General features: G+C 40.5%; 2 protein-coding genes across 2 annotated transcripts in view; one reads left to right on the top strand and one right to left on the bottom strand.

Annotated features, from left to right (window-relative positions):
• slc7a2 (solute carrier family 7 member 2) overlaps positions 1-9,361 on the bottom strand; it is a 198,697-nt gene extending 189,336 nt beyond the window's left edge. Inside the window, exon 1 of the mRNA XM_041191056.1 lies at positions 9,308-9,361. The gene's annotated coding sequence lies outside the window, so the exon portion shown is untranslated. The remainder of the gene's footprint in view (positions 1-9,307) is intronic.
• Positions 9,362-13,679: 4,318 nt separating this feature from the next.
• The window catches only part of mtmr7b (myotubularin related protein 7b), a 129,563-nt gene continuing 120,226 nt past the window's right edge, over positions 13,680-23,016 (top strand). Inside the window, exon 1 of the mRNA XM_041188124.1 lies at positions 13,680-13,876. Within this exon, the coding sequence (XP_041044058.1) occupies positions 13,853-13,876 (24 nt within the window). The 5' untranslated portion in view covers positions 13,680-13,852. The remainder of the gene's footprint in view (positions 13,877-23,016) is intronic.

The following is a 23,016-nucleotide window of genomic DNA, read 5'->3' as shown; positions in this document are numbered from 1 at the left end:
ACTGGAGGACTGCTAACATTGTCCCATTATTAAAAAAGGGAGGAAGGGATGTACCAGTCAGTCTGACCTCGGTGGTGGGGAAGTTACTAGAAAGAATTCTGATGGACAGAATATATCTGCACTTGGAGAGACATGGATTAATCAGGGATAGTCAGCATGGATTTGTTAAGGGAAGATAATGTTTGATAAACTTAATCGAATTTTTTGAGGAGGCAAGCAGGAGTGTTGATGAGCGTAATGTATTTGATGTGGGCTACATGGACTTTAGCAAAGCTTTTGATAAGGTCCCTCATGGCAGAATGGTCATGAAAGTAAGAGCCCATGGGATCCAAGGCAAACTGGCACGTTGGATCCAAAGTTGGCTGAGAGGCAGGAAGCAGAGGGTGATTGTAGAGGGATGTTAGTGTGACTGGAAGCCACCCTGGGTTCCACAGGGCTCAGTGCTGAGGCTCTTGCTGTTTGTGGTGTAAATAAATGATTTGGACTTAAATATAGGGGGTATGATCAAGAAGTTCATGGATGACATGAAAATTGGTAGGGTGGTAGGTAGTGAGGAGGATAGCCGTAAACTGCAGGATGATATCAATGGACTAGTCAGGTGGGCAGAGCAGTGGCAAATGGAATTCAACCTGAAAAAGAGTGAGGTAATGAACATGGGGTGGGCTAACAAGGCAAGGGGTTACACTATGAATGGCAGGACCCTGGAAAGTACTAAAGATCAGTGGGACCTTGGTGTGCATATCCAGAGATCCCTGAAGGTAGCGGGGCAAGTAGATAATGTGGTTAAGAAGGCACATGGGATACTTGCCTTTGTTAGTCGACGCATAGGATACAAGAGCAGGGAGGTTGTGCTGGAACTGTATAAAAGGCTGGTTAGGCCACAACTGGAGTAGGGCATCAGTTCTGGTCACCACATTATAGGAAGAATGTGATTGCACTGGAGAAGGTGCAGAGGAGATTTACCAGGATGCTGCCTGGGCTGGAGGGTCTGAGCTTTGAAAAAGATTGGATAGGCTGGGGTTGTTTTCCTTGCAGCAGCGAAGATTGATAGGGGACCTGATAGAGGTGTATAAGATTAGGAGGGGCATAGATAGGGTGGACAGGAAGGTACTTTTTCCATTAGTAGAGGGGTCATAACCAGGGGGCATAGATTTAAGGTAAAAGGTTGAAGGTTAAGAGGGGAGTTGAGGAGAAATTTTTCACCCAGAGGGTGTGGGAATCTGGAACTCTCTGCCTGAAAGAGCGGTTGAGTCAGAAACCTTCGTAACATTTAAGAAGTATTTACATATACACTTGCATTGCCATAGCCTCCAGGGCTATGGGCCAAGTGCTGGAAAATGGGATTATTGTAGTCAGATCTTTGTTGACCGGTGTGGACACGATGATCTGAATGGCCTCCTTCTGTGCTGTAAACATCTCTGAGTCTATGAGAATGCTAAATTAAAAGAAATACCAGTAAATCACTTTTCACCTGGAAGAAGTGTTTGGGGGTCAGACGGTCCAAAGGAAAGAGGTAGAAGGACAGGTGTTGCATCTCCTGTGCTTGCACAGGAAGGTACCATAGGATGGGCGAATAGTGGATTAGGGTGTCATAGAGAGAACTGTCCTTTTGGTATGCTGAACACCATGGGGAGGGTTAGATGTGTTTAGCAGTGGTGTCACACTGAAATGGTGAAAATATTGGAGGATGATCCATTGAATATGGAGGTTGATCTGTGAGAGGCAAGGACAATGTGAACCTCGTCATGTTTCTGGGAGGCACAGGAAATGGGGTAAGAACATAGTGCAGACACAATGGGCCAAATGGTCCTTTTCTGTGCTGTAAACTTTGGTTGGTTCTATGGTTTCTAACATAAGTGCACGAAATTGGATGAGCATGCTTGAAGACCCTGTGAATTATAGTGTGTGGGAATAATTGGTTGAGGAAAATGCAAGATATTTCAGAAGCACTGGTATGGAAGTTGGCATCGTTAGAACAGGTGCAATGGAAACAAAGAAACTGGGAACAGAAAGCAGTGTGTGAAGAAGTATAATCTGTGGGGTCAGTGGACTTTTCTTTTAAATTCATTCTTGGGATCTGAGCATTGCAGGTAATGCCAAAATTTACTTTCCATCTCTCATTGCACTTGATGAGCCACCTTCTTAAACTGCTGCAGTCCACATGGTGTAGATAGTGGTTTGATATAACTGAAGGGCTTGCTATGTCATTTCAGAGGGAAGTTAAGAATCAAACATTACTGTGGATCTGGAGTCAATGTAGGCCAGACCAGGAAAGGATGGCAGATTTCCTTCTCTGAAGGACATTAGTGAAACCCCAACAATCCGATAGTTTCATTATTAATCAGACTAGCATTTTATTCCAAATTCATTACTTGATTGAATTTAAAGTCCCCATGATGGGATTTGAATTTGTGTCTGCAGAGCATCTGTCTATACCCCTTGGAATATAGGCCGTTGAGGGGCCTATACTCAGTAATGGAAATAGAGAAGTCAAACAAGGGAAGGAAATAATTGGAAATGGAACATGTAAAGGTGAGGGAGGGGTGGAAATTGGAAGCAAAGATGGTTAAATTTTCCACTCTGGTGCAAGAGTAGGACATGGTACCAATATGGTTGTCAAAAGATACATTTGAAAAAGTGTATTTTTTAGCTAAACAGTAATATTTAGTTCCCTTTACATTACATAAGGAGCGGAAGAGACAGGAGAACGTAGCAACAGAGCAGGAACTGGAACAATTAGCAGTAACAGTACTCACTGAGCAACAGAAGCCAAGTGCAACTAGGTGGTAAGTGAGGTGTCCAAATTAACTGAGGGGATTATTGTAAATATTGACTGTGCTGCTTGCATTCCTGCTCTGTTGGTGTGATTTACAAAAGTTCCTAAGCTGATAGGAAAGTTTCACACACTTCTGCTTCAAAAAAAAAAATCAATGGAAGTGGTGAAGTGAGAAAAATAGTCAAAATTCTCTGAGGTTGAGGAACAACATTGGTGGTCAGCAGAGTGAGAATACCAATAATACAATTAGCATCCACAGTAAAATCTTCAATTAATACGAAAGACTTCTGCTCTTACCCCTGCTCCATTCCCTGGAATGATTCTGGCATCACATTCAAAATTCTGCAATTCCATGTCGTGCCCACATAAACAAAAAGCTGAAGGTTAGGACCTAGTAATATGGCCTGTTTTTCAACCTCCAAAAAGTCTTTTACGTCCCAAATATGGCAGGTAAGAGGTTCACACTCATTATGAGTCACAGCTTTCAGTGCCCACAATGTTGGGAAAGACTAAAAACAAAGTACAGTACCCAGTCCTGAAACAGGCATCAAATCCCTTTACCTATTTGTCTGAAGTCACTTCATAGGGCACAATGAGAATTGTGGAGCCATCTTAACTTTAGAGGCAGCAACATTATTAAAGTTGCAGCCATAAACCCAGATCTTTTGGTTTCTTTTGCAGGTAATTGTCAAGATTTTAATCATTACAGTTTCTAACAAATGAAATTACAAGCCTGCCATAACATATGTGTCAGAAACTGTGCTTTATGTACTGGTGATCTTCGAATGCATGTTAAGATTCCATCCTATGAATGAGTTTGCACTACTGTGCCATGCCTGCCATGACAGCTGTCAAGATAGCCCCATAATTTGCCTTAGTGAAGATTGCTAAAAGGGCTGTACCATGCTGCCAAAGAGTAACTAGAGGCACAGGGATGACAACTATGGAAGAATGGCAGAAGTGCACTGGTTTTTGGTTACACATGGCACAAAACAGTTAGATAAGAAATGAGGAGGTGGAGGTAGAAATTCCTATTCTGGTAGGAGATGGCCAGGCAAATGACTTCAGTAGCTGTCAAGAGCCCTTGAAGATAGCCAAGGCTCAGTTGGAGCATCCTTGTCTCCGAGTCATAAGGTTCTGGGTTCACTCCAGGGCTTGAGTACAAAAATCAAGGCTGATGCTCCCATGCAGTACAGAGGGCATGCTGTGCTGGCGGTGGGGTCATCTTTCAGATGAGGTATTAAATCAAGGCCTCAACTGCCTGCTCAAGTGGATGTGAAAGTATTTCAAAGAAGAGCAGCTTAGTTATTTATACAGCGTTCTGACCAATATTTATCCCTCAACAGCACCAAAAATAATCCTAGTCACTATCACATGACAGGGTGGAAGTTTGTTGTGTGCATATTGGCTGCTGTATTCCTACATTATAACAGTGACTAAGCTTCAAAAAGTACTTCATATGCTATAAAGGGCTTTGAGGCATCTGCTGGTAGTGAAAAGCACTATATAAATACAAATCTTGCTTTCTTATTTTGTTGCTCCTCATCTGTCAGCAAATAAGCTAAACTGCAACAGTGAGACAGACTCCATCACATAGTGTTACATTCAGAAAAGTAAAACCATTTTTTTATTCAAAAAGTGAAGAATAAAAATGTTTCTCTGACAAAAAAAAGTATTTTCCTTAGGATTATAAGCACTAAAATAGCAGTCCAGGAGTCAGTAGCATCAGGTGTTTATAACCTCCAAATTGCATTCTGACGTTAATTTCCTTAACTGCAGATGCAATGTAAACTTTAAGTAAGTTTCTTCTATGGTTTCCTGGTGTCATGGACTTAACTGCAAATGCAACGTAAATTTTGAGTCCATGACACCTGGAAACCATAGAAGAAACTGGGTGCTCATTACAGTAAATCCTCACTTAATGTTGCGGTTGCATTCCTGTAAATCCCACATCCTGTGAATGAATTTTAAAAATCACAGCTTTAGTGAAACATTGGTTTCCATAAGAATCAATGTTAAAACTGCAGTTAGGTTCTGTAGGACCTTCCTTATCAGAAAAAAATCAAATATTATAATATTACACCCTCTTCAGTTGAGATATTTTATGTTGCTGAATTCCTACATTGGTAAATGAAATCGCTTAAAAAATAAAATAGGTTTAAAAATATAAAACAAAAATGTACCTTTCAACTTGTAGTGCATCCTGCTCACCTGCTTCCTGAACCTCCTGCTCCCTGATCCTCCTGGTCACTGCAAATCCTCCCCCTCATCAACCCTCCGAGTTGCGGCCTCTCCCCTTCTCCGACCTCTGAATTGTGGTATTTCCTCTCCCTACCGTGAGCGAGGGCTCAGGTGAAGAGCAGCAATTGGGACATTTAAAAATAACATGAACTGTAGCAGCCCCAGCTCGGGAATCGTACTTCCACTACTTCAGTGTTCTGGCTTTGGATCAGTTCTGGATTTTCATTAGGAACACAGATTCAGGAGAGGGAAGTGGCAAGAGTCCTGAAGTCATTGCGCATTCGTGTAATATTTCGCGGGAATCAGCAGCACGCCCGCTGGCAATTATAAGGCCTTTTAAGGCCATTAAGAAGTTAATTAACTTAAATTTTTTGCTGCCCATCCAACCTTACAGTTGGCGGGCAGGCGAAAAGGCCAAGCGGCCTTTGCATTTTTTTGGAAACCTCATCCATGGGTGGGGTGAGGTTTCCAAAAGCACATAAAAATCAAATAAAACCTTTATTTTTTCATTAATAACATGTCCCTGCTCATGTGATAGTCACATGAGGGGACATGTTTCATGACATTTATAAAACCATTAATTTTTTTGTTTGAAATCAGTTCTTCTTCCTGAGGCAGCTCTCTGCCTCAGGGAGATTACGTAGCATGCACTCGTGTGCAAAGGTTGTGCTTGCTCCACTCACTCTCCACACACACACACACACACACGCAGCGCTAAGCGCTGTCACTCACATTTCATGCTGGGCGAGCCTTAATTGGCCCACCAGCATGAATTTGCTTTCTGGGCCTGATCACAGGTGGCAAGCATCTTCCCCACTGAGCCCACACGCCAAGGGCAAAATTCTGCCCCATGGTGAGGATCAATGTTTTTTTTTTAATTTATTCACAGTACGTGGGCATGAGTGGCATGGTCAACATTTATTATCCATCACTAAATGCCCTAGAGGAAATGGAGTAGCTTTCAGAAATCTGTCACATTTGCTGTGGGTCTGGAGTCACTTAGAGGCCAGGTCAGGTAAGCTCAGCAGATTTCCTACAATACAGGACATAAGTGAACCAGATGGGGTTTTACAACAAACCAATTCTTTCACAATCACCATTACTGAGGCTAATTTTTAAATTCTTCATTTGCTTTGGGGGGATTTGAACTCATAGGCAGGATTTTCCCTCCAGGAGCAGGAAATTCCTGGTCCTGTACCCACTCCCCCAAAAGGGGATGGAAGGGAAAATAGTCACCATTCCTGATTTTCATAGGGGGACTCATTTCATTGGACTGGAAACAGGCTCTGTGTTCAATTAGTGAGAGTGGGCAGAGTCTCCAAGTTGGAGAACCAGGGGCCTTCCAGTTTGAAAGGAGCAGCAGGTTGCAATAGAAAATAAGGGAGAGTGTGCTTTAAAATAGGAGTTACGTCTGTCTAACTTTTTAAAACTTAAATTAAAATATGGATGTTGCAGCCAAACCACCACTGTGGGGTGGGGAGAGGGAGGGTGAGCCCCTTTGCAGGGCAGCCTGTGGCTGTTCCTGCATCAAGGCAGGGAGGGAGGGCCCCACGCCTGTCTGGAGTGTTGGGCGTCGCCAGCACCACAACACTCCTCCCCAAGGTGCAACCCGGAAGCCAAAGGCCAGTCATTCAATTGGCCTCAACAGGCTGTTAATGGGCCATGTCAGCTACCACTGAATGTGGGCATGTAGTGCTATAGCATCACGCCATCCAATCGCACCTCTGTGAAAACAGCCTGAAACGGAGCTGAGGAACCAGGATGCCAGCCAGCAGTGATATTTTTAACTCCCGCTTACCTCCATTTCCAGAATCAGCAGAGGCTCAAGAACTGCCCCATATTTCTAGGTCGTTACTCCAGGCCTCTGGATAACCATTTACTAACATAATCACTATGCCAATGCACTTGATAGGGTCAATCAGTGTGTGGCACTTTGCAAGGGTGAGGATCCAGGTTGCAGAGTACTAGATTAGCTGAGATGTTTGAGGACTGAAGGCACTACAACTGGCATGAATGTCATTCCATTAGAAAGATAGAAAAGAGTAATCAATACTTTTCAATAAGCTCAGTCAGAAAGTGTATGTCTCCAAATATTTGATGAGAACTGAAGCAGGCTTAACAGTGATCACAATTTAAGACTGACCATTTGAGTGGGGCTATATTCCTGGTTTTGGAGAGAAAAGGAAAAAGACATTCCAGGCAGTTCAAATGAAGTATAAATGCTGGCATGGGATGGTTGGGTTGAATGGCCTGTTTCTGTGCTGTATATTTTATGTAATTCTATTTTAAGGCATAGTATCACTCCCAGATTAGATTAATGTGAGTGGCCAATATGACCACAGCTCCCTTTTCACATTGGCTGCAAATGTTGTCAATTTTACATGTACATACTAGCAGCCTCAATTCAAAATCATTTTTGCAGGTGTACCAAAAAAAGATTTCAGCAGATCTGTTTCTATTGTGAAGACACAAGCCCAGTTTAAACCTATCTGGTGTCAATATCTTTCTGCACTTACTTAATATCAACAAAAAGAAAATTTTTTGCACGTGTCGACATTTAACTGTAAGAATTGCACTGCACTCTACTGAAATAAAAAGCCTTCATAATTGATTTTAAAATCATGCTGGCTAACACCGGGGATCTCAACCACAACACAGATTAAACTTAGTCTTCAACTTTTAGTAATCCATGTTGAATTTAAATTATAAAGTAATTCTGCCATGTTGAACAAAAAACTCATCTTAGCAAAGGTACCACTTGAAAATGGACTCCTGAACACACACTACTAAACAAATACAAACTGCAAATACAGAACATACATGCCAGGACTGGTAGTCTAGGAAAAATAAACTGAATGACAACAGTCACACAACATCAAGACAGTTACATCATCCACAACATTAGTGCTTTACTTTCTATAAAATCATTGATTCCCAAGTGAATCCCAATTATACAATCCTTGTACTACAACATCAGCATTTTCATATTTTTAGTATATAATTCTTCTTGAGCTTACTTAAGATTCAGGCTATGATTCAATGTATATTTTGAGATTGTGCTTTTTTTCCATACCTATGGAACTGTGGAGGGCCACCAAAGGCAAAAGTTGAATAATTTTGGCCCAGAGACGCAAAATCACGACTAAACTTGCAGCTAATCATACATCTGACTCAATTTTGGAACCTCAATCTGATGAGTTGCATCAGATGTCCGAGTAAGCTCTCTTGCAATAAATGAGGCCTGAGCCACAAATTCAGGGAGGCTATCTCCCCTCCTGGAATGGGTGGCTTGTCAGTCAGCACACCTTACCAGCCTGCTACCCATCCAGGAATCAATACAGACCCCTTGGGCCCAATTTTAACTCTATTTATTAAGTTCCTGAGTTTTGAATGGGTTAAGATTGAGCCTCTTGAGGGACAACAAGACTACATCAATGTGATGCACACCCATGCCGACAGATAAATAACCTATTGTCACACCCTCTGGCTTCACACATCAAGAATGCCAATTTCCCGTGAAACCAATGGTTAAACTTTCAGTGTCTGTGTTGCCACTTCATTTATAATTTGTTTAAAATGTATCTATAATTATGTGCATATACACAATAAATAAATGTCTATCTTAATAACTCCAAAAAAGGGAAGCTAGCCGACCACAAATCTGTACTCGGAAAATTATCCCACCTCCCCCCCACTGTCAATCAGTCAATAATGGAATGGAGAAGTCAAAGGGGAGCAGAAAATCTGTACATCAAAAAAACAAAAAAAAACCAAAAATATTTGTTCAGTTATGAGGAAAGATCACAGTCGATTCGAAACATTAACTCTGCCTCTCTCTACACAGATGCTGTCGGACCGATTGAGTATATACAGCATTTTCCGTTTCTATTGTACAAAAGTGTTATTTGACTTGAATGTGTCAAGAATCGACCGCCAAATAATTATAAGTATTGCAAGTATTAAAAGTGTGCAGACGACATGCGAGTTACTCATGGAATACGATCACAAACTTAAATTCCGTACAAATTTACCCGCCAAGTACGTGACCCGAGGGGCAACAGTAATTAGAGGATTCCTTCTGTAACACAAATTGCTTTTGTACAGTTGTCATAAACATATCAAAACTACACACACAACTTTCTTACGAGAGGTCGGCACTAAGCACCGTCGTTTCCTGACACAAGTAAATACTTCACTGTGCCAAGGTGCGAAAAAGAGATTGCAATGCAGTATTTATAAAGTGGAAACGCTTCATCGCCCTTTTCGTGAAACGTTTTGTGAATAACTTACTTTTCTTTCAAAAGTGCACCCACTGGTAACAACGATTCCCCAAAGTGCGGTAAGCTATTTTGAAAGGACACTATAGCAATCTCCAAAGCCGGACACAAGATTGTTTCCGCCCTAGACCTGATCTACAGTCGCACTGCAAGTGAACTGCAACAATTCCTGCAAGATATAAAGTGAGCCCGGCCACGTGCCCAGTCTCTTGACCAGGCAGGAGATGAGGAGGCGGCGCACTCTACTACTGCGAGTCATTGCTAACTCTATCAGAGTTCCCCAATCCAACCAGAAGCAACATGTTACCAAAATTGATGTGACCTTGCTTCTCAAATAGACTTCATATTGCCGTGGGCTAAAATATTTTGTTGAAGTTTTGTGAATTATTTTCAGAGCTTTAAATTATTGACCCAGTTGGACATTTTCTTGCAACCAACTGAAACACGACACTGAATGAAATTAAATTTCTTATTGCATTGGATTTCAAGATCTTTATTGGTATTTTGAGATCAGAGTTCACAGTGCAGTTTTACTGTGAATGCCGCGAAAAACATTACGCATAGATAGCGCAAGTGTCAGCTGTGGCTTCTTTGGTGACACTATTTTCTAAATCAGAAGGTCGTGGGTGGAAGTCTCACTCCAGGTCTTGAGCGCAAAAAAATAGGTTGACACTCCAAAGTCATTCCGAGGGAGTGCTGCACAGTTGGGGGTGCTGTCCCTCAGGTGAGACATTAAACTGAATCCCAAAAGATCCCATGGTACTAATTCTATTAAGAGCAGGGAATTTATTAAAATAAAATACTGCAGATGCTGAAAATCTGAAATAAAAACAGAAAGTCCTGGAAATACCCAGCAGGCCTGGCAGCATCTGTGGGGAATTTACTTTTGGTGTCCTGGACAATATTTATCCCTTAAATATAAAAACAAAAAAACTGCGGATGCTGGAAATCCAAAACAAAAACAGAATTACCTGGAAAAACACAGCAGGTCTGGCAGCAGCGGCGGAGAAGAAAAGAGTTGACGTTTCGAGTCCTCATGACCCTTCGACAGAACTTGCGTTCGAGTCCAAGAAAGAGTTGAAATATAAGCTGGTTTAAGGTGTGTGTGTGGGGGGCGGAGAGATAGAGAGACAAAGAGGTGGGGGGGGGGTGTGGTTGTAGGGACAAACAAGCAGTGATAGAAGCAGATCATCAAAAGATGTCAACGACAATAATACAATAGAACACATAGGTGTTAAAATTAAAGTTGGCGATATTATCTAAACAAATGTGCTAATTAAGAATGGATGGTAGGGCACTCAAGGTATAGCTCTAGTGGGGTTTTTTTTATATAATGGAAATAGGTGGGAAAAGGAAAATCTTTATAATTTATTGGAAAAAAAAGGGGAATGGGGAAACAGAAAGGGGGTGGGGATGGGGGAGGGAGCTTACGACCTAAAGTTGTTGAATTCAATATTCAGTCCGGAAGGCTGTAAAGTCCCTAGTCGGAAGATGAGGTGTTGTTCCTCCAGTTTGCGTTGGGCTTCACTGGAATATTTATCCCTTAATCAACATCGCAAAAACAGATGATCTGATTATTGTCAAATTGCTGTTTGTGAGAGTTTGCTGTGTTGTCTATATTACAACAATGATATACTTTAAAAGTATATCATTGGCTGTAAAGCATTTTGAGACATCCATTGGTCATGAAAAGCACCACATAAATGCAAGTTGTTTTCTTGTTACAATGGAGTGCAGTGGGTTATCATGTACTTGCTATGACTTAAGTTATTGTTTTAACCAATATGCCATCAGTTGGATTTTCAGGATGGAAAAAGCTAAAGTACACAGAAGTGTAATTTCTACAGCGGTGGATCTAGACATTTTTGAAAGGGAAAATGAGTTCTGCAAAATTTATTCTACAGCAACCTGCTGCAACAGTAGGATTGACAGCAATACGAAGACATTCAAAGTGGCTGAGTAATAAAGACAAATGGGGCTAAAAGTTTCTGGTTCTTTTGGTGCGCTCCTGCTCTAACTCTGATGAGAGTGTGCCAGAGGGGCTGGAAATTGAGCCAGGACTGGGATATATTAGATTCCTCATTTGCATAATATTTCCTACCATGCTGCTAAATACTGGTGGTTGGCAGTGGGAGTCAGGCTGGATTGAGGATATGGAGTCTTGAAAATTTGAGTGGGTATTTTTTAATCTTTAAAACAGCCCCCCCTACAAAGAGAGAAGGAAAGCATCTTCCCCCAGGACGATCCAGAATTCACATCCACAAACTCCCCTCCCTACACCTGGCAACCACAATAGCATCAGTGAGCCAATGCCTGGAATGCAAAGTAAGGTACTTCTCCATGATCCTAGTCTGCTGCATCGATGGTGGAAGTTTGCAACAAGTACATTCTGACCTTATCCTTGTCCATATCTCAACACCACTCCCAGCCACACCCACCCTCCCCTCACCATGTCATTGATTGTCAACCCCTGTAGTTTTTAACTTCTGTTTTTGCAGGTTTGATATTGGCTGATCAGAACAACATTAACTGCTTATTGCCAGGAATTGAAGTAACTCAATGTGGATCTGCCAGAATGTTTAAAAATATTTTTAAAAAATGCATGCTTAGAATTTAGGTTGCAATGGAGTTGCCAATTGTTACCCATTTCTAGTTGTTCTGAGAGCAACAAGAATCACCAGGACCAGCATCACATGTAGACCAGACTAGGAAGAGGTGACAGTTTTCCTTCTCTGAGAAACGTAACTGAACAGCTGGATTCTAATTATATACTGGCATCTTTTACTCAATTTTTTTACAGTGCAATGTTGGAAAACTTCTAAAATTGACTAAAATTACTGTGGAATATGTCATATCAAGAAGAAAGAAGTCTGTCCTGCTTGGTCTGAAATGTATATATATAGAGCTGAAACATTTGTCAGCGATGTGTCAACGATCCAGGAATTGGAACAAACACTGGACAGATTCTGGAGGAAATGGATGATCTTAATGATGGTGTGGACATATGGTCAGAGGTGCATCTCAGGGTTAAATATGACACAAGGTTATGAACAGTTTGGTTCAGCCTCAGACAATTTCCAGGGAGAGGGATGGAGCTGGTGGCTAGGGAACTGAGTTAGAAGTAGAGACCAAAGATAGTGGCTTTAGTCTTTCTATCAACATCCTGGGGGTTACCATTGACCAGAAGCTGAACTGCACTAGCCCCAAAAATACTGTGACTACAAGAGCAGGTCAGAGGCTAGGGGTCCTGTGGTGAGTAACTCACCTCTTGATTCCCCAAAGACTGTCCACCATCTACAAAGCACGAGTCAGGATTGTGATGGAATACTTTCCACTTGCCTGGATGAGTGCAGCTCCAACAACACTCAAGAAGCTTGACACCATCCAGGACAAAGTAGCTCACTTGATTGAAACCTCCCACAAACATTCATTCCCTCCACCACCATCGAACAGCGGCAGTTGTGTGTATCATCTACAAGATGCACTGCAGAAACTCACCAAGGCTCCTTAGGTGGCACCATGACCACTACCACCTAGTAGGACAAGGACAGCAGATACATGGAAACACCAAATGGAAGTTCCCCTCCAAGCCACACACCATCCAGATTTGGAAATATATCACCTTTCTTTCACTGTCGCTGGGTCAAAATCCTGGAACTCCCTTCCTAACAGCACTGTGGATGTACCTACACCACAGTGACTGCAGTGGTTCAAGAAGGCAGCTCACCACCACCTTCTCCAGAGCAATTAGGGATGAACAATACATACTGGCCTAGCCAGTGACACCCACACCCTGTAAATGTATGAAAAAAATTAATTGGAGATTTCTGCTCATCCAGTGTATGGGAAAAAAATAACACCATGGTATAATAGCTTAATGAGAGGACTGAAGAATTTATATTAAGTTGTTTTTGTAACTTTTTTGTCAACAGAACAGAAATTGGTCTGCATTAATAAGCTTATATGTTAGTACAGCATATGTCTTTCCAACTAATAGTCTCATGAACCTGAGAGTGAAAAAAGGATAGAATCATGGAATCGTGCAAACTTATGGTGCAGAAGGAGACCATTCACCCCATCGTGTCTGTGCTGGCTGCAAAAGCTTTTCAGCCTAACCCCACTTTCCAGCTCTGAATTGTTCCCTAGTTTTGTAGTTCTTGTAAGTAGCATTCCGTTCGCTGTGCCTCTTATAAATTAACAGAAATATAACAAAATAGTAAATATTCAAACTCTAATAAAATAAATCAAAACCAGCCTCTTTCTTGGTTCCTCTTTTACGGGAGAAGTGGCAAATGGGACAATGAATCGTTTAAGGCAATAAAAGGGACGGGCGATAGGACCCGGAGGAAACATCTGCGCAGAGGCTGCTGGGTGAGTGAATGCAGTGGGAGGGATGGCAGCTGGAGCATCCATCCATTGATTGGAATCATTCAGATACTGGTATTGCATCGTCCGGAGGAAAGAAGCACAATCTTTCCAGCGAAATCAGTTCCCCTTGGCTCCCCAAAATTAGGAGTAGTAATTGCCTTGTTGGCACCTTGGGTTTTTCAGGGAAGGGATGGAGCACATCAGAACCCCAAAGGTAAAAGCAGATGCTCAAGCTGCAGCTGGCATCACTGATGTGCTGTTATTGTGCATGACGTTGTCATTTGTTGTTTTGACCTTGTCACTTGTGAGGTGTTGGATTTGGAAAGCTTGTTTTTTTAAAAAAAATTGCTTGGTTTTGCCCATTCGGGTGTAATATGCATTACAATGAAAAGAGATTTTTAAAAAATCTAAAAAGAATAATGGTCTCATTACAAATATAGTATGTGGCATTTTGGATACCTTTAAGTGACTAATGTTCTCTTTAAAAACAAAAGTTCTTGTTCAATTTCAAATTCCAAATACATTGGTCTGTTCCTGTGTTCCATTGTATCATAGACCCATGAAGGAACATTTGCTCCTTCAGTGTGAAGCTGTATTTGCTTCAATATATAGCTCAGTTTAAGACCGCTACAAGGCCAAGGGCACTTCTTAAGCATTTTTTGAGGATTGCATAGCAGGAAGTTGTTTACTCAGTAGTAATGTTTGAAATAACTACTGACATCATCATATCTGTAACAGCATCATTTGTCATAATTATAGGTTTTTTTATCTGGACTGCTTTAATTAATCAGTTTAAGGGGTGCATCTGTGGATGTGTTTATATGGTGGGGGTGGGGAAATGCATGACACACTTGGATGCTCGTGAGGCACGCAGAGGCTGGGAGTGCTTGATGCATGTGCAATTGCCAATGATTGGTAGCGGGCTGTGGGAGTAGATGGAAGATAAAAACAGTGGAAGATAAGGGGGGACCCAACAACAAAATTTGTTCGGCTGGGGACATTGTTCTTGTGTGGGATGGAATGGGATTGGCAGGAGCAATGAGGATGGAATGGGATAGAGTTTGCTTGAGAGGGATGACATGAAAGGAATGGATGAGATGATGGGGTTGGTTAAGTGTGGCAAAATGGCAGGAACAATTATTTGATGCAACTTATCATTTGGAGGCTATTCTTTGTGCTGAAAATGAGGATTTTCTAGATTTGAATGGAAAATTTTTCAGAGAGTTGTCAGGTGAACTAAAAGAATACAGCAGCATTGATTCTATAGGTGAAGCAGATGATAGCATTCCATACCTGCACTCTCCTGAGTTTCTACACTGCTAACACCAATGGACATGTCACCACACAAGCTTAGACTTAAAGAAGGAGCAGTTGTAATGTAGCTACAAAGTTTGAATCCTATTGTCATGGAACAAGATTGCTAGTCCAGAACCTGTTTGATGATTGCTGAAATTATGACTGCAGATTTTAAGGAAATAGAGATGTATTCCTCGAATAATATTGAGCCCATCAGATGTAAAACTGCCTTTTCACCTCAAGTGAAAACAATTCCCAATTAGATTTTCATATTCTATGACTATAACCAAATCACAAGGCCAGACTCTTGACAAAAATTGTATTTATAGTCCTAAGCCAGTTTTTACACATGGGCAGCTTTATGTGGCTTTTTCCAGACTGGGAAGTTTTAATTCTGTTGGTCTTTGGTCAAGGAATAACTAGAAGTCCTGTATTTAAAGAAGTACTGTTGCAATAAATTTAGTAATTTGACTGTAAATGTTTTATGAATCCCTTCTAGTTTTATGCTACTATATTATCAGTAAAACTCAATCTGATTACCTGACAAATTTTATATGGATCATCTGAACTGCTGCTTTGATGTCCTGTAAACATATCAAAGTTGTTACTGCTCCCACTGGTACTACAGTGCAACTTGATAAAGAATGAACACCTTAGTCTTTATTTACTCTACATGTTAGTGTCTGTATTCTGTCATTCTCTGTTGTTTCTATCAGATTTCCATTTTGTAATATGGACAACAAAACAAATGCTTTATTTGTTCCGCAAATTAATTAACATTTGTTGGCATACACCGTGCCAGTGCACTGATACCTTTTCAGGCCTCATTTAAAAAATACGACAAAGCTATGACTTTGTGCACACCAATACAGGACTTTTAGTTTGATGATGTATGAAATTGCCTATTGTAACATAAAATTATGTCAAAGTATGTCTGTAGTTATAGTTATATGCTTAGAGCTGGGTCTTTTTGTTCTTTATATGCATGGATTTTAGGAAGATTTGACTGAGATGTTTTTAAAATAAGAAAGGGCTAGACTATGTCCAAATGGATAGCCTATTTAAATTAGGTAGGGGATATACCTATAAGCGTAGAACTAGGTTAGATATCAAGAGTTTTTTTAACTGTACAAGGCCATCGACAATGGAGCAAGTTGCCAGGCTATACAGTATATGTGGATTTGTTACAAGTATTCAAAAGGGAGCTGAACAAGTTTCTGGTTCATGCCAATATTGATATGTATGAAGGATGTTAGATGATAGAAACATAGAAAGATTTATGGCACACATTGCAGCCATTCAGGCCATCATGTCCATACCGGCTGAAAAAAAACTATCCAGTGCAATTCAGCTTTTGGTCCTTAGCTTGTGTAGGTTAGGTAACTTCAGGTGCGCATCCATTTTTTAAAATGTCTTGAGGGTTTCTGCCTCTACCACCCTTTCACCCAGTGACTTCCAGTTACCCACCACCCTCTGGGTGAAACATCACTCCTCAATTTCCTTCTAATCCTTTTACCGATGTTATGGCACAGCGGATGGTAAATGATGAGCTGTCCAAATCCCAGAGGGAAACTTGAACAACTGGCACAACCATTTTACAATGTGTATTTATTTCGAAATGCATGCCTTGAATTCAGTAGTAATAAGACCATTGAGCCTTATAGGCTTCTTACAAAATTAAATTAAACCTTTATTAATTAAAAAAAATGATTTTAAGCACATACATAGGTTTACAAATTACTACAATGATAACTCCTAGCTCCCTTAGTTAATCTAACTCCCAGTTACACTTTGTTAAGGCAACAGTAAAACACATAGGGCAGAATTTTATGCCTTTCGGGTGGGCGGGCCTGACCCAATCTCTGGCGGGTGGGGAGCTGATCCCCGCCAGCGAAATGGGCCGCACCACCATTTTACATGGGCGGGCCAATTAAGGCCCGTCCGGCGGGAAGCGCTATGTGCTTTCTGGGCGGGTGGGGGGGATTCCCTAAAATCAAGAGTATGCTCTTTCGCGCATGCGCATGAAAGAGCACACATCTCCCTGAGGCTGCACTTAACCTCAGGGAGATCACTTCCATTTTGAACAATATTAAAAATTAAAAAAAAGAATTCCCTAACATGTCCCCCTCATGTGACAATGTTACATGAGATGGGACATGTTCATAATTTACAGATTAGCTTTATTAAAATTTTTAACACCCTGCATGAAACCTCATCCTGCCTGTGGATGAGGTTTCATGTTTTCTCTATTTGCCGCTGGGGCTCCTGGCTGCCCGCCAACCTTAAGGTTGGACAGGCAGGTCCTTTTAGTGGTTTAAATGATCCTGTCAATGGCCTCAATTGGCCATTGACAGGTCAGCGGGCCCATAGCCAATTTTGCTGCGGGCCTGCCTTCCTGAAAATTTAAATGGGGCGGGATGATGGGGGTTCCACCTGACATCATCCCACGTCATTTTACGCATCGGCGAGGGGGCCTCGCCCCGTCCCCTGCTCACCGACAGCAAGATTCTGCCCATAGATTTTAAAAGACCCAGGCAAAGTAATGTGATATCCTGAACAGTCAAATTCTGAGTTTTCTTGACTTCAGTTCATGTAGATAGCAACTTGAGGCTTAAAGGCTGGAGGCTTTTCACACTTATTAGATCTTAGAATTCCTTCTTCCCATTCTCAACCTAATCTCCTTTATACAGGTTTCCTCCCTTTTTAATGTAAATCACATTGTCCCAATAAGTATTTTCAACTCTACTTTTCTAATAAAAATATCTTTCAGAATACCAATTTTATCAGTAAGCTTTGGGAAAATAAACACGTTGTTTGGCTTCTGGCTAAGTGTAACATTTCACCAACTCTTTTGAAATTCAAATTACTCAGGTTTATCTAAAAATGCAAATTTTCCCTTTACACTGCATATTCTAAATCTTCAGCCATGCTTACCTATTTAACATTTCAAACCTAGCTTCTTTTCTGACACATCAAAACCTCCAGACCAGTAGTCTTTAATTAATTTAAGTACCATACACACCATTCCTATCTCACAATAAATTCCAATAATGTTATGAAAATTATTGTATTTTCCTGACACTCCCCTCCTTACTAAAAATGAACCATCATAATTTAAAAAGATAGCTTCATTTTCTTAACCCATCTTGGATTATCTCCTATACTTATTACACTATTACATTACCCGATGCATGTATTAACATAATATATATACACAAATCCTTGATAGCAGCAGAAATCAGTGTCCAGAATTTAAATGTCCAATTTTCTCTTTAAACTTCAAACTCTTGACAATGCATCTGCAATCAGATTTTCTCATCCAGCCATATGTATAATCTGTAGATTAAATTGTTGCAGTAATAAACTTCATCTGAATAGCCTTACATTTCTGTCTCGAAATTTGTTTAGGATTGTGGTCTGTACAAACAATTGTTTTTGATGAGTTATTTGCAATGCATTTTAAAAAAATTCAAAATGCTGTAATGCTAACACCAGACCCAAAGTTTCCTTTTCAATTGTTGAATATCTTCTGTTGTACATTCAACTTTCATGAACAATAACCTATCGGTTTTTCAAATCCATTTTCATCTTCTTGTAACAGACGCCCCCCCGCAATACCTCAAATGGCCAACTTAAATTACTTATCATAATTGGGTACTGCCAAAGCTGGTGATGTAGTTAATACAGTCTTCAACCAGTCAAATACCTCCTGACACTCCTGTGTCTTGTTCTTTTTTAATAGTTCAGTTAATGGAGCAACCACACTGCCAAAATTTGGTACAAATTTCTGGTAAAATCCACTCATGCCCAGAAATCTCAACATTTCTCGGTTTGTTCTGGGGATGGGGAAATCCACAATAGCCTTGTCTTTCACATCCCTCAGAGCCCCCTTACCATGTCCAATGGTATGGCCTAGATACTTAACTCACACTTTTGCAAATTCACTTTTAGCCAAGTTCATCACCAGATTAGCTTCTTGTAATCGACAAGACAATTCTTCCAGATGTTGTAAGTGCTCCTCCCACATCTGACTGAAAACTATCAAATGGTCATTATAAACAACATAATTGCTCAGACCTGCAATTTCTTTGTTTGTCAGGCTTTGAAATGTTGCATGTGTGTTTTTAATACCAGATGGCATGACTTTAAACTGATATATTCCATCTGGCGTCACAAAAGCCGATATCTCCTTTGCTATCTCCGATAACAGAACTTGCCGAAATCTTCTTAGTAAGTCGATCTTTGTGATAAATTTTGATTGTCCCACTTTCTCAATGCAGTCTTCCAGCAGTGATATAGCATATGAATATGCTTTTGTCACTGCATCCACCTTTCGATACACAGTCCACGCACAGTCTTTGTGTTCTATCCGGTTTCCGTACCAGCACAATGAGCGAACTCCAGTTACTGCAACTAGACCCAGTGATATCATTTTGAAGCATCAATGTGATTTCTTTCCGTAGTTGTGATAACTTTGACAGATATAATGGATAAGGATGTTATCTTATCGAAGATAAAACTCCAGCACACACATCATGTATAACTAAATTGTCCTACCCAGCTTATTCCCACAAATAGCTTTGTGTGACTGCAATAGCTTCCCCAAATCACTTTGACATTTGTCTGGAAGATAACTTAGTATTATATTTAAATTTTTAAGTACCGCCTCATTATCCAATTTAATTAGAGGAAAGTCCATTTCAGAATCTTACATTTCTACCTCTTTCTCATTATCTACCACCACTAACACCTCCTTTTGGTCCTCTTCCCTGACAAAGTACCTTTTAAGCATATGTACATGACACACCTTCTGCTCCTTTCTTCAATCTGGAGTACTTATTAAATAATTTACTCCATTTGGTTTCTTTTCAATCCTGTAAGGCCCACTAAACTTTGCCTTTAATGAGTCACCCAGTACTGGTAAAACAGAACTAGCACTTTTTCCCCAGCAACAAAACTATGAGCTATAGTTTTCCTGTCTGCCCTCACTTTCATCACTTGCTGTGATATCTTTGAATGTTCCCTAACCAAATCACATGCTCTGTCCAATCCTTCTCAGAAGTTTGTTGCATAATCCAGGAGAGTAGTTTCTGAATTTTGAGCCATCAATTTCTCATGAATCAATTTCAACAGTCTCCTTACCTCATGACCATAAACTCATTCAAAAGGATTAAAACCAATCGATTAGGAGTGTTCCAAACAAATAACAAGAATGGAATTCCCCCACCCCAATCCAATGGATAATCCTGACTATAGGCTCTCATCATAGTTTTTAGAGTTTGATGCCATCTTTTCCAAAGCCCCTTGTGACTCCCAAAATTGTTTACTGCTTCCTTAAACAGCTATGACATGAAATTTGAACCCTGATCTGATTGTATTTCTTTAGGTAAGCCATATCTTGTAAAAAAAAAATTAGTTAACTCTTCCACAGTTTTCTTTGTTGTAATATTTCTCAAAGGTATTGCTTCAGGAATCCTTGTAGACACATTTGTTATTGTCAGTAAGCACTGATTTTCACTTTTAATCTTAGGGAGGTGTCCTACACAATCAATCATGACCCTAGTAAAAGGTTCTTCAAATGCTGGAATTGGAATTAAAGATGCCTGCTTAATCACTGCTTGTGGTTTCCCTATCACCCAACATGTGTGACATGTTCTACAGAATTTTACTACATCCCTATGCAATCCAGGCCAATAAAAATGTTTTTTGTACTTTCACTTGTGTCTTTCTAATTCCCAAATGTCCCCCAATCAGAATTTCATGAGCTATCCTTAGAATCTCATTTCTATATCCAAATGGTTTTACAATCCAGTGCACCTCCCCCCAGCCTTCATTTGCTGAAGCATAAGGCTGCCATTTTCTCATTAGATCATTACCCTTAAGGTAATAACATTCTGAAATACATTCTGACTCTGTTTCTGAGTAAGTTGTCTGATATAACTGTTTTATTTGCGAATTCTTTTTCTGTAACTCTTAACTGCATTGAGTTAAACGCCTCAGCTGAATTGTCCTCTGTTCTTTCTTCCTGAACAATGTTATCAAGTACAGTGCCAGCTAATTGGACTTCCACACCTTCTCCCTGCATTTGAACTTCCTGTTCTTCTTGTTTCAACCTAGGAGCTGCAGTATTGTTATCACGCAGTCTGGAAACATTCCAGGATGCTCTCTCTGCAACACTTTTGCCAAAAACACTTCTATAGGCTGCTCAACTACCATAGGCGTCACCCACATCTAGTGACCCAGCTCTATCATTACCCAGAATAAATTGAACCCCTGCAACCAGCATTTTTTCCACTACTTCAACAATCACTTCACCTGTTTTCCTCTTACTCCTTAAATTTACCTTCCACAATGGAATAGGTTTAGCATCTCCATGAACCCTACTTATTATCATCTGCTCCTGCAATACTCCCTCTGAACAACAAATATCACTATCCCACAACTTTAAGCATTGACTAGCCTGTGTCTCTTAAAATTAACGTCTTTACCTACTCCCCCCTGTACACATGGAAAGACTTCCTCTTCACATACAAAATCTTTAAACATTTCTGTAACTTGCTCCTCAGAATTCTCTTGGGTAAATTATGAACACATACCCACTTCATTAACTATCACTGATCCTTCCTGTTTTACCTGTACACAAACCACTGATTTTTCCTGTGCCTGAACCTCAGAATCCATAGTACTTTTACTTCCAGAACTTTTCTGCACCCTAATAACCCCAACAGATTTTCCCTGCAATTTCCAACACACAAACTTCATGTGTCCAACTTTATTACAATAAAAACATCTCAATTTTCAAAAGTCACTTCTCCCCTTTGCACTTTCCTTTTTATTCTGAAAGAAAAGTTTCTGCAAATTTCCACCTACTCCTTTGTTTCCCTGACTACCTACCTTCCTTTCACCTGCCCGCTTTTTTCTTCTCTGATTTAAAAGGGTGACGACAAAAAGGTTTATGTCTAAGAACTAACTCATAATCATCAGCTTTCTCTGCTGCTGCCTTACTGTTTCAACCCTCTGTTCCTCCACATGAGTTCTCACTACTGATGGAATTGAACCTTTAAATTCTTCCAAATTACTTTGTTTTACTCTTTCAAACTTAATATAAGCCGTCCGTCAACACCCCTTTGTCCTTTTGTCTATGACGTCTTTGGCAATCTCTTCTTTGCCTCCTATTAGTGGCCCTCTATCCAGCTCTACCTGTCCCACCCCCCTCTACCGGCTTATATTTCACCTCATTTCTCTATTTCCTTAGTTCTGATGAAGAGTCATACGGACTCGAAACGTCAACTGTGTTCCTCTCCACAGATGCTGTTAGGTCTGCTGAGTTTTTCCGGCTGTTTTTATTTTTGTTTTTGTTTCAGATTTCCAGTATCCGCAGTATTTTGCTTTTTTCAATATAAGTTTGCCCAGGCTGTTTTCCCATATTCCTAAATTTATGCCTGTATACATCAGGATACAACTCATGTGCACTCAAAATAGGCTTTTTTACCACGTCATAGTTCAGCGACATTTCTTCTGATAATGAAGCATAAACCTCGTGCTCTACCCACCAACCTGGATTGTAACAACAATGTCCAGCTTTCCTGTGGCCAATTCATCTGTTTAGCTATCTTCTCAAATGGAATAAAGAATGCTTCAACATCACTTTCCTCAAACTTTGGAAGAGCTTGTACAAATTTAAACATCTGTCCACTGGGTTCTGATCTGGAAATAAGTGAGCCTAGAGTCACGTGTAGGCCAGACCACGTAAGGATGGCAGATTTCCTTCCCTAAAGGGCATTAGTGAACCAGATGGGTTTTCAGTTTCATGCTCACCATTACTAAGACCAGCTTTATTAATTGAAGTTAAATTCCCTAGCTACCATAGTGGGATTTAAACCATGTCCCCAGAGCTTGGGCCTTTGGATTACAAATCCAGTGACATTACCACTATGCCATCATCTCCCCTTTGTTGGTTGAGGAGAATTGGAAGTCATGGTGGTCGTTTGCAACATAGCTTATGGCTTGGTGAACCAATTGGTCTTTTTCTCTGCCAATTTTCATATATTTGGCTAA

The sequence above is a fragment of the Carcharodon carcharias genome, chromosome 1 (assembly GCF_017639515.1).
Source record: "Carcharodon carcharias isolate sCarCar2 chromosome 1, sCarCar2.pri, whole genome shotgun sequence".
Taxonomy (NCBI): Eukaryota; Metazoa; Chordata; class Chondrichthyes; order Lamniformes; family Lamnidae; genus Carcharodon; species Carcharodon carcharias.
Note: the sequence above shows the minus strand (reverse complement) of the source record. Positions and strands in the feature narration are given on the sequence as shown.